The sequence below is a fragment of the Pelophylax lessonae genome (assembly GCF_965119305.1).
Source record: "Pelophylax lessonae genome assembly, chromosome: 2".
NCBI lineage: Eukaryota > Metazoa > Chordata > Amphibia > Anura > Ranidae > Pelophylax > Pelophylax lessonae.
In genome coordinates, this window is record NC_138769.1 from 437,099,273 (window position 1) to 437,113,087 (window position 13,815).

At 41.4% G+C, this 13,815-nt stretch overlaps 1 protein-coding gene across 3 annotated transcripts in view; it reads left to right on the plus strand.

Annotated features, from left to right (window-relative positions):
- Positions 1 to 8,793, plus strand: part of TAB3 (TGF-beta activated kinase 1 (MAP3K7) binding protein 3) — a 117,883-nt gene extending 109,090 nt beyond the window's left edge. Inside the window, exons 7-8 of one of the 3 annotated variants that reach the window (XM_082246735.1) lie at positions 1,167 to 1,271; positions 7,792 to 8,793. In XM_082246735.1, the coding sequence (XP_082102861.1) occupies positions 1,167 to 1,271; positions 7,792 to 7,931 (245 nt within the window). In that variant the 3' untranslated portion in view covers positions 7,932 to 8,793. Of the gene's footprint in view, positions 1 to 1,166; positions 1,272 to 7,791 lie in introns of those variants that run through there. The other 2 variants (XM_082246734.1, XM_082246733.1) reach the window with 2 other exon arrangements.
- Positions 8,794 to 13,815: the final 5,022 nt, after the last annotated feature.

Sequence of the window (13,815 nt, forward strand, 5' to 3'; positions counted from 1 at the left end):
TATTTACTCTTCATTTTATCCAAAACACACAAAAAAATGTAACATAAATTGCCTTTTATTGTTACTTTAACCACTTGACCACCGGAGGATTTTGCTGTCTTCCGTCCAGGCCACTTTTTGCGATTCGGCGCTGTGCAACTTTAACTGACAATTGCGCGGTCGTGCGACGCCGTACTTAAACAAAATTTACGTCCTTTTTTTCCCACAAACAGAGCTTTCTTTTGGTGCTCTTTGATCACCTGTGCGATTTTTACTTTTTGCGCTATAAACAAAAAAAGAGCGTTTATTTTGAAAAAATAACAATATTTTTAACATTTTTTTTATATGAAATTCCCCCCCAAAAAATGTAAAAATCAATTTTTTTTTAAATTTTTGGCCAATTTGTTTTCTGCTACCTATGTTTGGTAAAAAAAATCGCAATAAGCGTATTTTGATTGGTTTGCGCAAAAGTTATTGCGTTTACTAACTAAGGGAAAGATTTCTGTCATTTTTGGTGTTTTTTTTTTTTTAACGCGTAATGGCGGCGATCTGCGATTTTTTTTTTTTTTTTTTTTTGCGGGACTGCGACATTGCGGCGGACAGATCGGACCCTTGACTGACATTTTTGACACTTTTGGGGGTACCAGTGACATTACTGCAGTAATCAGTGCTATATATATGCACTGTTACTGTAAAAATGACACTGGCAGTGAAGGGGTTAATTTTATTGGAGAGGGAGGGGTTAATGTATGCCTGGTGCTTACTGACGTGTGGGGGGGGAGGTGACTGAGTGACAGAAGGACCGATCGGATGTCCAGCTATGCTGAACACTCCGATCTGTCAGTCCCTGTCACTATGAAGATCCACCCGCTCTGTTTACACAGGCGGGCGGATCTCCAAACTAGATTCCCCGACGATCGGGGCAGAGCAGCGGCGATCGCCGCTGCTCCTCCCCTGGCCCGACTCCCGCTGTGAATGAAAACAGCAGGAGCGCCGCCTACAGGGGGAGGAGTCACTTTGCCGCAGTACGCTCCATGTGAGCGGTCGGCAAGTGGTTAAACTTCCAATTCTAGAAACAAGTCAGAAAATAGTGGTATCTTGGTTTTTTGAAAAAAAAAAAAAACTATAAAAATATTATTGTTGCATTGTGTTTAGTGTAACGTATCTTTTTGTATGTTTTTGTTCAGATTCATCTGAATCATCAGTTGAAAGAAAAGCAAGAAGAATCAGTGTGACCTCAAATAAAAAACCTGAGCCCCCTGATATTCCAAATCCTGGTGCTGGGGATATTGGTATGTATCCTGCTGCTTTTTACTCTCACCTAGGATTTATTAAAGTGGAATTTTAGGCCGAAAATGATGTCCTGCTAGATTACTTCAGGTTGGCTATTTTGCAGGTATAGCTATGTAAAACATAAAAAATAGGTGCCTATACTGTTTATAATCCAGTAATACACGGTCTCTCAGTTGCTCTCTATTTTTAGGCACTGGGCAGAATTTGTAGAGGCTGATCTGCTGGAAGCCTAAAGACTTACTGCTGTTCATTGGGCTCTGGCCTTCAGCAAAATTGTAGCCTCACTCAAAAGTAACAGTACCAACGCTGGAGGCAATTTACAGCATGCCTTAATTTTGGTTATTGGCATAATTATTCATGTGGAATGTATGTTCTTTGATAAAGAACATTATTTTTATTAACTTATGTGTAAAGTTTCACTTTAAGTAAAAGGGGAAAACTAAATTTGTTTCAGTACACACCAGCCCAACAGGGCAAATGAGAGTAGTGAAATGATTATGTATGAAGTATAATGAAGAGCTCTTACTGCTGACAATATGTTCTGCCTTCATCAGCTATAAACATTCAGATACATTTTGGCCCATGCTAACCTGATACAGTTGTAGGCCAAGGCTACTGTGATACCTTACCCTGAAGTTCCTTTGCCAGCCTTACCTTTTTACAGAAATCCTCATGTTTTCCTCATCGTGAGGGTTTCTGCCAACTTCTGCCTCTATCACAGAAGAAGTTGAGATGTCACACAAAGCAGGGTTTTTCCAGTCTTCTAGATTTTGTAATCCTGTTCCCACTTAAGGCTCATTTTTAATTCTTAGGTGATAGAATTGGAACCATTTTTTATGTACTGCTACAATAGCACATCTCTTTAGGCCTGGTTCACACTGGTGCGACACAAAAATCGCACAACTGTTCGACTTTACCCTGCGGTTTTGGTCTGACATCGATCCGCCTTCCATACAACTTTAATCACTTCAGCTCTGGAAGGTTTCCCCCCCTGCTAAGCGGCACTGCATTACTTTAACTGACAATTGCGCGGTTGTGCGATGCTGTACCCAAATAAAATTGTCCTTTTTTTTAAAAAATGTCCTTTTTTTTTTTTTTTCCCCCCACAAATAGAGCTTTATTTTCACCTCTGCAGTTTTTATTTTTTACAATAATAACACAGCCAATAAAGAAAAACAACATTTTTCAATAATTTTGGCCAATATGTGTTCTGCCAAATATTTTTGGTAAAAAAAAAAGCGTATACAAAGATCCAATATTTTAATGGAATTTTTATTTATTTTTCTACTAGTAATGGCAGCAATCAGCGATTTTTGGCGGGACTGCGACATTGGGGCGTACAAATCGGACATCTACCTGACACTTTTTGGGGACCAGTGACGATATTACAGTGATCAATGCTAAAAAAAGAAAAAAAATACACTGTCACTGCACTAATGACACTGGCAGGGAAGGGGTTAACATCAGGGGTGATCAAAGGGTTCGGTGTGTCCCTAGAGGGTGCTTAGTAACTGTGGGGGGGGGTTGCACTGATTGGGAGAAGACCGAGATCCTGGTTCCTGCTTAGCAGGAACACAAGAGCTCCATCTTGTCCCCTTGCAGAACAGCGATCTTCCTTGTTTACTTAGTCTGTTGGGATATGTCTCTGCTAATCTACTTACCCATCTAGACCTTGCAATATTTGCCCACTCTTCTTTGCAGAATTGCTCTAGTTCAGTTAAATTTGATGGTGACCGTTTGTGGACTGAAGTCTTCAGGTCATTCCACAGATTTTCAATAGGATTTAAGTCTGGGCTCTTACTAGGCCATGCAATGACACGGTGTGGTAATTTCTTGCTTTGTGCTTTGGGTCATTGTCATGTTGGAAGGTAAACCTTCTTCCCATTGACAACTTTCTGGCCGAGGGCAGCAGATTTTCCTCAAGAATTTGATAGTTTTTTTCCTCCATTTTTCCTTCTATCCTGACAATCGCTCCAGTCCCTGCTGCAGAGAAAAACCTCATTAACAGGATATTACCACCTAGGCCAAAAAATTTAATTTTAGTCTCATCTGATCACCTTCAAGGTGTGTTTAAGATTATGAGACCACATGGAGAAGACTAAAATTGAATTATTTTGCCTCCCCCCACCGGCATTATTTGGCTCCTCCTGCCTTTAGAGTGCACCTATAGCAAGCTGCAAACTATAGTATAGAGTGCCCCTATAGCAAGGTTAAAAAACGTCTGCCTTTTAGAACCACTCACTTCCTACTCCTGCCCAGCACTACATGTCCCACAGGGCTTTGCTCCTCACACACTCACATTCTCAAGTTCTCTGACACTTATTGACATCTATGGATGATACACTGAGATATGTCTGCTGCACTGTAATTTTTGATATGTAAACCAAAAAATGCATTCTGTATGCATACCAACTTATCGAATATGAAAATAGTTGACAACTATTTTCATAATAGATAATGTTGTTTGGTTGTTTCAGCCCTAACACTAACCTGGGTAAGCCTACCTATTGTACTATATTGGTCTTGATGTTTTTTTGCTTTTTGTATGTCTGCGGACAAATATGTCTGTTTTTCCACTTTTTCAATAAAATGTATTGTTTAAAAAAAGAAAACTACAGGGGGGTGGATACAAAACCATTTACACTGCACAGATAGAGCAGTAGTGACCGGTCTGTATTGCAAGATGCTCCTGCACAGAGGCAAAGTACAAGAGTTGTTTCATGCTGGATTACTGCACAGATCTGGAAAAAATACACAAAGGACACCCAGATTCAAGCATGAAAACACATGGCTCTTGTAGACATTTGTATTTAGCCCAGATTTCAGCTCTAGTGGAACATATCACAAAAAAAATGATTCATCACAGTGCCAAGTTAATTAAATGGTTAGCATTTCAGCTAAATCCACATTAATTCCAGGTTGTAAAACTGAAAAACTCATATCCGCATGTTGGCATGATAGACAGATTTGATAGACTTGCCACATATTAAATATGTAACCCTGCAAATAATGTTCAGCATTACATAACTTTGTTATAGTAGGAGTCCAGACACATTTCTGCTCCTGCTTCTTGTTCCCAAGACAAAATCTTAACTGGTCAAGTGTTAGGGATAGGCCGACATCGTTCTTTCAGGCCGATCGGTGCCGATATTCTGTACATTTTAAAGTTTTGAAAAATCAACACAATTTCTACACAAATCCTAGTATAAACTGAACATCTTTATTAAAATTTTAAACCATGAAAGTAAACAACTGAGAAAAATAAAGTGCTTGAAAAATAACTTCTTAAATGGCTTCCCAAAACATAGAAAAATGCCATAAATATCTAAAAAACTGCACACTTTGTTCCTTCTAGCTCTGGGTTATCCAACCTTTGGATAACCTAGATTAAATCAGATATCGGGGGGGGGGGGGGTTGCCCTTTAAAATAAAAAAAAAAATAACCATAAAGCTCCCACTGCAAACACAGCATAGTGTCCTCTGGCCCCCTTCACATCACCCCCATTGTAGTGTCTTTTGCCCCTCTGCCCCCCATAACAGTGTCCTCTGTGCCCCTTTACATCACCCCCCTATTGTAGTGTCTTTTGCGCCCCTTTACAAACCCCCTCATGTAGTGTCCTCTGCCCCCTTCCCCCCCCCATTATAGTTTCCTCTGCCCCTCCCCTTATAGAAGTGTCCTGTGCCCCCAAAACAGTGTCTTCTGTCGACCCTTCCCCATTAGTACTGTCCTCTGTACCCCCATAGCAGTATGGATGACTGGTACAGTGCGCAGTCTCCTGCAGATATTTTTTCTTCAGCTCTGGTCTGTACCAAGGTTTGGACTTTCAGTTACTGAGCTGGAGGTACTGTAATTACTGCACTTGTGTTTTGTTGATCGCTAAAAGTCTTGGCAGACAGTTCATTCAGTCACAGATCTCTAAATGAATGACATGGCTGTGCTGTATTTTCTTTTTACTGCAGCTCACCACAACCTATATTGTGTGTACTGTACCACAGTTACATTGTGTAAATGTGTTAGAGTGCCAATCAAAATAAATGGCAATGTGCACACTCATCATGTTGGAGTGCACTACAGTACCATAGCACACAAAGCATAAATGGGCTTTCAGGAGAGCATACCTGGATAGAAGTATAGGAGCCAAGTTTCTCTTTGCTCAAACCCCAAGGAAGTAATTTTTTTTGGCTAATTTTCAATAGCAGAACTGAACAAGTGTGCAGTGTTTCCAGTCAGAAAAGTCCTAAATTCCATTTCCATTTCCAAAAAATCCCCCTCCCCCCCCCCCACAAATACGTAAGGTATGTGTTCCATTCACGTTGCATACCTAAAAATTATTTCTCTTTCGTCCATCGACGGACACAGTGCTCTATAAATCATATCTTCTAGGTTATATTGCCTCCTCCAGTAGGACTAGGCAGAACAAAAAATGCCTGACTACGCCCATGGGCCGTCTTAAGCTTGGTATATAACCCCCCTCTCTGCTCTAGGTAATCAGTTCTATTCTTACTAGTCAGGAGTAAGGACCAATGCTCCCGGCTGGGATCTCTGGTCCTAGCAGTTTTTTCTCCTTCCTTACATCTTTTTTGTTTTTTTCCTCCCAGGAGATCTACAATCAACTGCTGGGCTGGGCGGTGGGCTGGATAATCTAGATCCAGTGGTTCCCCCCCAGCCCAGCCAGCGAGCACGTGCAGACCACCGCTCACACGCTAGGTCAACCGTGACAGCGCCTTTACGGACAGAGGCTGCAAGAGTTAAATGTCTTGCAGGGTCGCATACAACCGGGCTTGGGTTAGAGTCGCAGCAGTCTCTTGACTGATAGCACCCCTATAGTGTTTACTAACTGTGGGGGGAGGGCTTGTCAAATGACCATAGAGACCTGTGATCCTATATAGAAGGATCACAGGCGCTCTGATCATTTCAAAGAGAAGAACGGTCAGCTGTGTTACAACAGCTGACCATTCTTCTCTCTCAGCGGGGAACGATCGCGTGTGCCCGTGGGCTATCGCAGCCACTGGCCCCATGCATCGTCATCCCCGCTGCCTAGTGAGGGCGGGAGCGCGCCGTCGGCAGTGCGTGCTCACCCCCCAGCACCAAGCGCGCGACCGACTTTGGGCAATGCTGGTTCCCGCAGGAGGGCCAGCCTGCCACAGTAAATGTGCGGCGGGCAGTCTGGAAGCAGTTAACATTAATGACTTTAGCCCCGGAGGATTTGGCTGCTCAATGACCAGGCCCTATTTTGCGATTCGGCAATGCGTGATTTTAACGGACAATTGCGCAGTCGTGCGACGCTGTACCCAAATTAAATTGACGTCCTTTTTTTCCCATAAACAGAGCTTTATTTTGGTGGTATTTGATCACCTGTGCAATTTTTATTTTTTGTGCTATAAACAAAAAAAGAGCGATAATTTTGAAAAAATAACAATATTTTTCACATTTTTTTTATATAAAATTCTCAAAAAAAATTTAAAAATCTAAATTTTTTTAACATTTTTGGCCAATTTGTTTTCTGCTACATATTTTTGGTAAAAAAAAATCGTAATTTGATTGGTTTGGGCAAAAGTTATTGCGTTTACTAACTACGGGAACGATTTATGTCCTTTTTATTATTTTTTTATTTTTTTTTTAACTAGTAATGGCGGCGATCTGCGTTTTTTTTTTTTTTTTTTTTTTTTTTTTTTTTTTGCGGGACTGCGACATGGTGGTGGACAGATTGGACCCCTGACTGACATTTTTGACACTTTTGGGGGTACCACTGACATTACTACAGTAATCAGTGCTATAAATATGCACTGTTACTGTAAAAATGGCACGGAAGGGGTTAACTTTATTGGTGATCAAGGGGTTAAATGTGTCCCTAGGGGCGTGATATATAGCAGGATCGCATAGCCTCTGTGCTTACTTCAGGGAGAATGACAGAGGGCTGTGTTTACATCAGCTGTCTGTCTTCTCCCTCTCCTGCGGGAGATCGTGAGTGGCCGGCAGCCATCGGAGCCGCCGGGCACACGCGCTGGCTCCCCAGGGAACGAGCGGGGGCAGGAGCGTGCCGCTGGCGGGAGTGCGCCGGCGGCGCGCGCTTGCCCCCTACAGTCTCGGGGGCGAGCGACGTAGGTCTATGTCGCTTTGCCTGTAAGCGGCAGAGTGCCGCAGTAAATCTATCTGAGGCGGGGCTAAAGTGGTTAAATAGGATAGGTACACCTTAGGCAGTTAAATAAGTAAGCAGCAATTGCTAATTATTTTTTAGTTATGCTATGTGATTAAGAAGATGTAACAAATAAGTAGGTTTTATGCCAGTTTGGCTGCAAAAGTAAAAATACATATTAACTCCCACCCCACAAGCTTGCTCCAGGCTGCGAACACTAGGTAGAGAAGCTAGAAGAGGGTAAGTGGCCTTTAAAGAAAATAAGCCACTGATTGGAGCTGCAAATTCTGATCTTTCCTTTGAAAGTTGTTTTACAATATTGAGACATTTCCGTGAATCTTGAATTCATTGAGAGCTAATTGAAAATGTGTCTATTTTCCAGCTCATCGGCACAGACCCAACCACAGAAAAGCAAGAGATGAAGATTTTGAAGGGTCTCCATGGAATTGCAATAGCTGTACTTTTCTCAATCACCCAGCACTAAACCGTTGCGAGCAGTGCGAGATGCCTCGGTTCACCTGAATCTGCTGCCAGCTGCTTCACTTTGCTTGAGGTTTTATACAGATACTATCTAGCATGCAAGGGAAAGTAGGACCTTACTTCAGTGTATCAGCAAGCTGAGCCCAACTCCAGTGCCGCAGTTGGAAATGCTTTGTTCGCAAGCAAGACTCATAATTTGCAGGACAGCCCCCCTGTTCGTGATCTACCAGATCGCCTCTCTGCATGCGTAAATGATGGAGGTTTCAAAATGCTGGTCATTTGGTTTCTTCTCCAGAAGACATCTAGCAGAGGGGCAAATGGTTGTCACCGTTTTGCAGACCAATTGTTTGGATTTATGAAGAGGAAGACAGATAAGATGAACAGAAATGGTCTTTTTTTGCTTCCCAGAAGTATCCTACTGAATGAAGACTTTGGTGGGGAGATGGTGTTGTAGTATATAATATCTTATGAAGCATATTCAGAGAGAAGTAATTGCTGCTTTCTTCAGGGTAATTAAGTCCATATGAAATGAAAACAATATGCTGTTATTCAATGTTGCTGTGAGAAATCAAGGTTTTAGCCTTACCTTTTTAGAGCACATTATCCCATGTATTAATGCAGTCCCCTTCTGTTTGTGTTGTGTCAAGAAAGCTATATTGTCAGACTACTGGTTATGTTCACACATTTAATATATAACAAGCTGAAGATGGAAATTCTACTGCATGTATTCAGTCTGTATTCCTGTTGAAGTGATTCCCAAAAGTTTTTTGGCACATTCAATGTGACCATTATGTATGATTACTCCCTAAAGTGTCTGCAACACCTATGCCAAAACGCTCATTTTACTTTAGCGTGTTCATTGAAATGTATACACTAATATATACTTACCAGACAAGAGTGGGAAAAGAAAATAGGGCAGCATTATTATTTTTAATTGGTTCACTTAGTTGTGATAATTCACTGATAAGTGGACTTGTCCAGTCCTGTGTGTGTGCGTGCGTGCGTGTGCGTGTTTGTATGTATGTATGTATGTATGTATGTATGTCTGTGTGTTTATACATCCACATATACACAGGCATGCACATTTTCTGTGTATTTTTTTTTCTTCCTCCCTGTTTGTTCCCTATTGTCAGTATCCCCCAGTCTCTTCCTCCCAACCTGCTGTTGAGCTTCCCATTTTGTGAAAATTGCTCGATGTTTACAGCACAGAAGGTACTTTGTGCCCTCAATGGACCCACTTGACTTCAATTAAAATGAAAATGCCAGAGTCTAAATAGCTGTGTTATTTGCACATTGTTAATGAACCTGCTTATAAAAGGGAAGGCAGATTTAGAAATGTTGTGCAATGCATTTTTTAAGGTAATATTTTTAACTTTTTTTTTTTTTTTTTCTTTTTGTTAGAACAAAATACATAAAACTGAAGAGAATGTATGGTTTAAAAATATCATGCTGGTACTTTAATGCATCTAAATTCCTGTATTGTAAAGGTGATTGGTTTGCATCCTGCAAGTGGCTGAAATAATAAAGCACCCAATTGTTTTGTGAATCACAATATTCGCATTTTAGTAAATGTCTTGTTTACGTTATATTATGTAAGATACAATAGGTGCGATATGGATAAAGATTCATACATTTGGTATTCTCAGTTTAATTCCCCAAGGCATAAATGGCTGCAAAAAATGATTACGGCTGCCCACAGTTATCTAAGATATCATTAAATCTCAAGCACTTGCCAAAAAACCTGGCCAGCTATGAATGCAAGACCGGAAAGTCTTTATTGTGGAAACTTCTATCTGCTTAAAAATTACTGCTTAAAAATAACAAACGTGTCATACTTACCTGCTCTGTGTAGTGGTTTTGCATAGAGCAGGCCAGATCCTCCTTTTCTCGGGTTCCTCCCACCTGACGAGTCTCCCCCCCCCAAACAGCCTGCTATGGGGGCACCTGAGCCAAGCTGCAACTCCGTGTGTCAGAAGCCAATGGTGCTCTGCTGCTGTCTCAGCCAATGAGGAGGAGAGTCCCAGGCAATATCACTGGATATAGATGGGCTCAGGTAAGTATGAGGAGGGCTGCTACACACAGGAGGCGTTTTATCCTAATGCATAGAATGCATTAAGATAAAAAAAAAAAAACTTCCTTTACAATCACTCTAAAGCTGGACTCCAGGCATATAGCTAAATACACACACAGTATCTCACAAAAGTGAGTACACCTCTCAAATGTTTGTAAATATTTTATTATATCTTTTCATGTGACAACGCTGAACTGACACTTTGCTACAATGTAAAGTTGTAAAGCCACCGTGCTGCAGCTCGGTTTCAGGGTCTTGGCAATCTTCTTATAGCCTAGGTCATCTTTATGTAGAGCAGCAATTCTTTTTTTTTTTTTTTTTTCAGTTCCACAGAGAGTTCTTTGCCATGAGGTGCCATGTTGAACTTCCAGTGACCAGTGTGAGAGAGTTAGAGCGATAGCATCCAATTTAACACACCTGCTCCCCATTCACACCTGAGAGCTTGTAACACAAGTCACATGACACCGGGGAGGGAAAATGGCTAATTGGGCCCAATTTGGACATTGTCACTTAGGGGTGTACTTACTTTTTGTTTGCCAGCGGTTTAGACATTAATGACTGTGTGTTGAGTTATTTTGAGGTGAGAACAAATTTACACTGTTATACAAGCTGTACACTCACTACTTTACATTGTAGCAAAGTGTCATTTCTTCAGTGTTGTCACATGAAAAGATATAACATATTTACAAAAATCTGAGGGATTTACTTACTTCTGTGAGATACTAAATTAAGTAAATTTAGAGCTGTTTTACCTGCTGAAGCATCTATATTTCTGTCCAATATAGTCCTGGGATTTACACCACTCTACCACGTGGCACTGACCTGTCTGGCATGGCAGGAAACCTGATTTTTTTATTTTTTTTTGTCTACTGCAGTTAAGTAAAATCTATAGGTCTCCCGCACCCAGCATGTGAGTGAACAAGGGAAAGAGAAGCAGCAGACTGATCACACTTCCACTTTTCCCTTTTCTCCTATGGACATGGGCACTGCAGCACAATTCATTGGCTCCTTGTGATGCTCAAACTACGAAAGTCCTTGTTAATGTATTATGTATGTCCTTGTTATGTATGTATATTTAGGCCAAAATGTATTTAGCTACATGTCTTTGACAAAAAAATTCTTAATGAGCGTATTTTTAACCGCTTTAAGACCGGAAGATTTTACCCCATTCCTGACCAGGCCATATTTTGCAATTCAGCACTGCGTTACTTTAAGGGACAATTGCCCGGTCGTGCGACGCTGTACCCAAATTAAATTGATGTCCTTTTTTTCCCCACAAATAGAGCTTTCTTTTGGTGGTATTTGATCACCTGTGCGATTTTTACTTTTTGCGCTATAAACAAAAAAAGAGCGACAATTTTGAAAAAATAACAATTTTTTTCACATTTTTTTTTTTTATATGAAATTCCCCCCAAAAAATGTAAAAATTTTAATTTTTTTAACATTTTAGGGCAATTTGTTTTCTGCTACATATTTTTGGTAAAGAAAATCGCAATAAGCGTATTTTGATTGGTTTGGGCAAAAGTTATCGCAGCTACTAACTACGGTAAATTTATGTAATTTTTAGTTTTTTTTTTTTTTTTTAACTAGTAATGGCGGCGATCTGCGATTTTTGCGGGACTGCGACATTGCGGCGTGCACTTTGGACCCCTAACTAACATTTTTGACACTTTTGGGGGTACCAGTGACATTACTACAGTAATCAGTGCTATAAATATGCACTGTTACTGTAATAATGACACTGGCAGGGAAGGGGTTAACTTTATTGGTGATCAAGGGGTTAAATATATGCCTGGTGCTTACTGACGTGTGTGGGGGGAGGGGACTGTGTGACACAGGGACAGATCGCAGGTTCAGCTATACTGAATCCTGTACTCTGTCCCTGCCTGTCACTAGATCGCCGACGATCGGGGAAGAACGGCAGTGATCACCGCCTCTCCTCCCCTGGCCCGACTCCCGCTGTGCCTGCAGTAGTGATTGCAGTATTCTAGTCTTCATCTCCCCAAGGTAATACTTAAAATCTGGCCTGTTAGTGGGTCCTGGGGACCGGATTTGAGAACCACTGCCCTAGAGAATAAAATGGAGATCGTTGCAATACTTTGTCACACCTTATTTGCACAGAGGTCTTACAATTGTTGGAAAAAATACACTTTTTGAATTAAAAAAGAAAACCGTAAAGTTTGCCCAATTTTTTTTAAATTAATGTGAAAGAGAATGTTACGCTGAGTAAATTGATAACGAACATGTCATGCCTAAAAATTGCGAACGCTCGTGGAATGGGAACAAACTTTGGTACTTAAAAATCTCAATAGGCGACGCTTTCAAAATTTCTACAGGCTACAAGTTTAGAGTTACAGAGGAGGTCTAGGGCTAATATTGCTCTCGCTCGATACCTCACGTGTGGTTTGAACACGGTTTACATGTGTGGGTGCGACTTACGTTCGGATTCTGCGCACAAGCTCGGAGAGACGTGGCGCTTTAATTTTTTTTTTTTCTTATTTATTTTACCTTTTTATTTTTATACTGTCCCTTTTTAAAAAAAAGTTGTAATAGAAATAAGCAGGACAGGTCCTCTTTAATGTGAGATCTGGGGTCAAGACCCCAGATCCTCATAGCTATACTTAAAAACAAAAAAAAATGTATTTTTTTTTTTTTTCTGCAAGAAAAGTAATGAATGTAATGAATGTACAGCTTGTATAACGGTGTAAATTTGCTGTCGCCTCAAAATAACTCAACACACAGCCATTGATGTCTAAACCGCTGGCAACAAACGAGAGTACACCCCTAAGTGAAAATGTCTAAATTGGGCCTAAAGTGTCAATATTTTGTGTGACCACCATTATTTTCCATTACTACCTTCACTCTCTTGGGAGTAAACCAGAGCTTCACAGGTTGCCACTGGAGTCCTCTTCCACTCCTCCATGACTACATCATGAAGCTTGTGGATGTTAGAGACCTTGCGCTCTTCTGCCTTCCATTTGAGGATGCCTCACAGATGCTCTATAGGGTTTAGGTCTGGAGACATACTTGGCCAGTCCATCACCTTTACCCTCAGCTTCTTTAGCAAGGCAGTGGTTGTCTTGGAGGTTTGTCTGGGGTCGTTATGTTGGAATACTGCCCTGTGCTCCAGGGAGGGAGAGACTCATGCTCTGCTTCAGTATGTCACAGTACATGTTGGCGTTCATGGTTCCCACAATAAACTGTAGCTCCCCAGTGCCAGCAGCACTCAGACCATGACACTCCCACCACCATGCTTGACTGTAGACAAGACACTTGTCTTTGTACTCCTCACCTGGTTGCCGCTTGACACCATCTGAACACCATCTTATCGGGGTCTCATCAGGCCACAGGACATGGTTCCAGTAATCCATGTCCTTAGTCTGCTTGTCTTCAGCAAACTTTGTGGGCTTTCTTGTGCATCATCTTTAGAAGAGGCTTCCTTCAGGGACGACAGCCATGCAGACCAATTTGATGCAGTGTGCGGCATATGGTCTGAGCACTGACAGGCTGACCCCCCACCTTTTCAACCTCTGCAGCAATGCTGGCAGCACTCGTATGTCTTTCCCAAAGGCAACCTCTGGATAAGACGCTGAGCATGTGCACTCAACTCCTTTGGTCGACCATGATGAGGCCTATTCTGAGTGGAACCTGTCCTGTTAAACGGTCTTGCATGGTCTTGGCCTCCGTGCTGAAGCTCTGTTTTAGGGTTTTGGCCAGCTTCTTATAGCCTAGGCCATGGGTGTCCAACCTTTTGGCTTCTCTGGGCCATATTGAGTGTAGAGAAATTTTCTCGGGCCGCATATAAAATATACACTATAGTTAAGGTATACAAGTAATAAAAAACTGCCGCCCCCC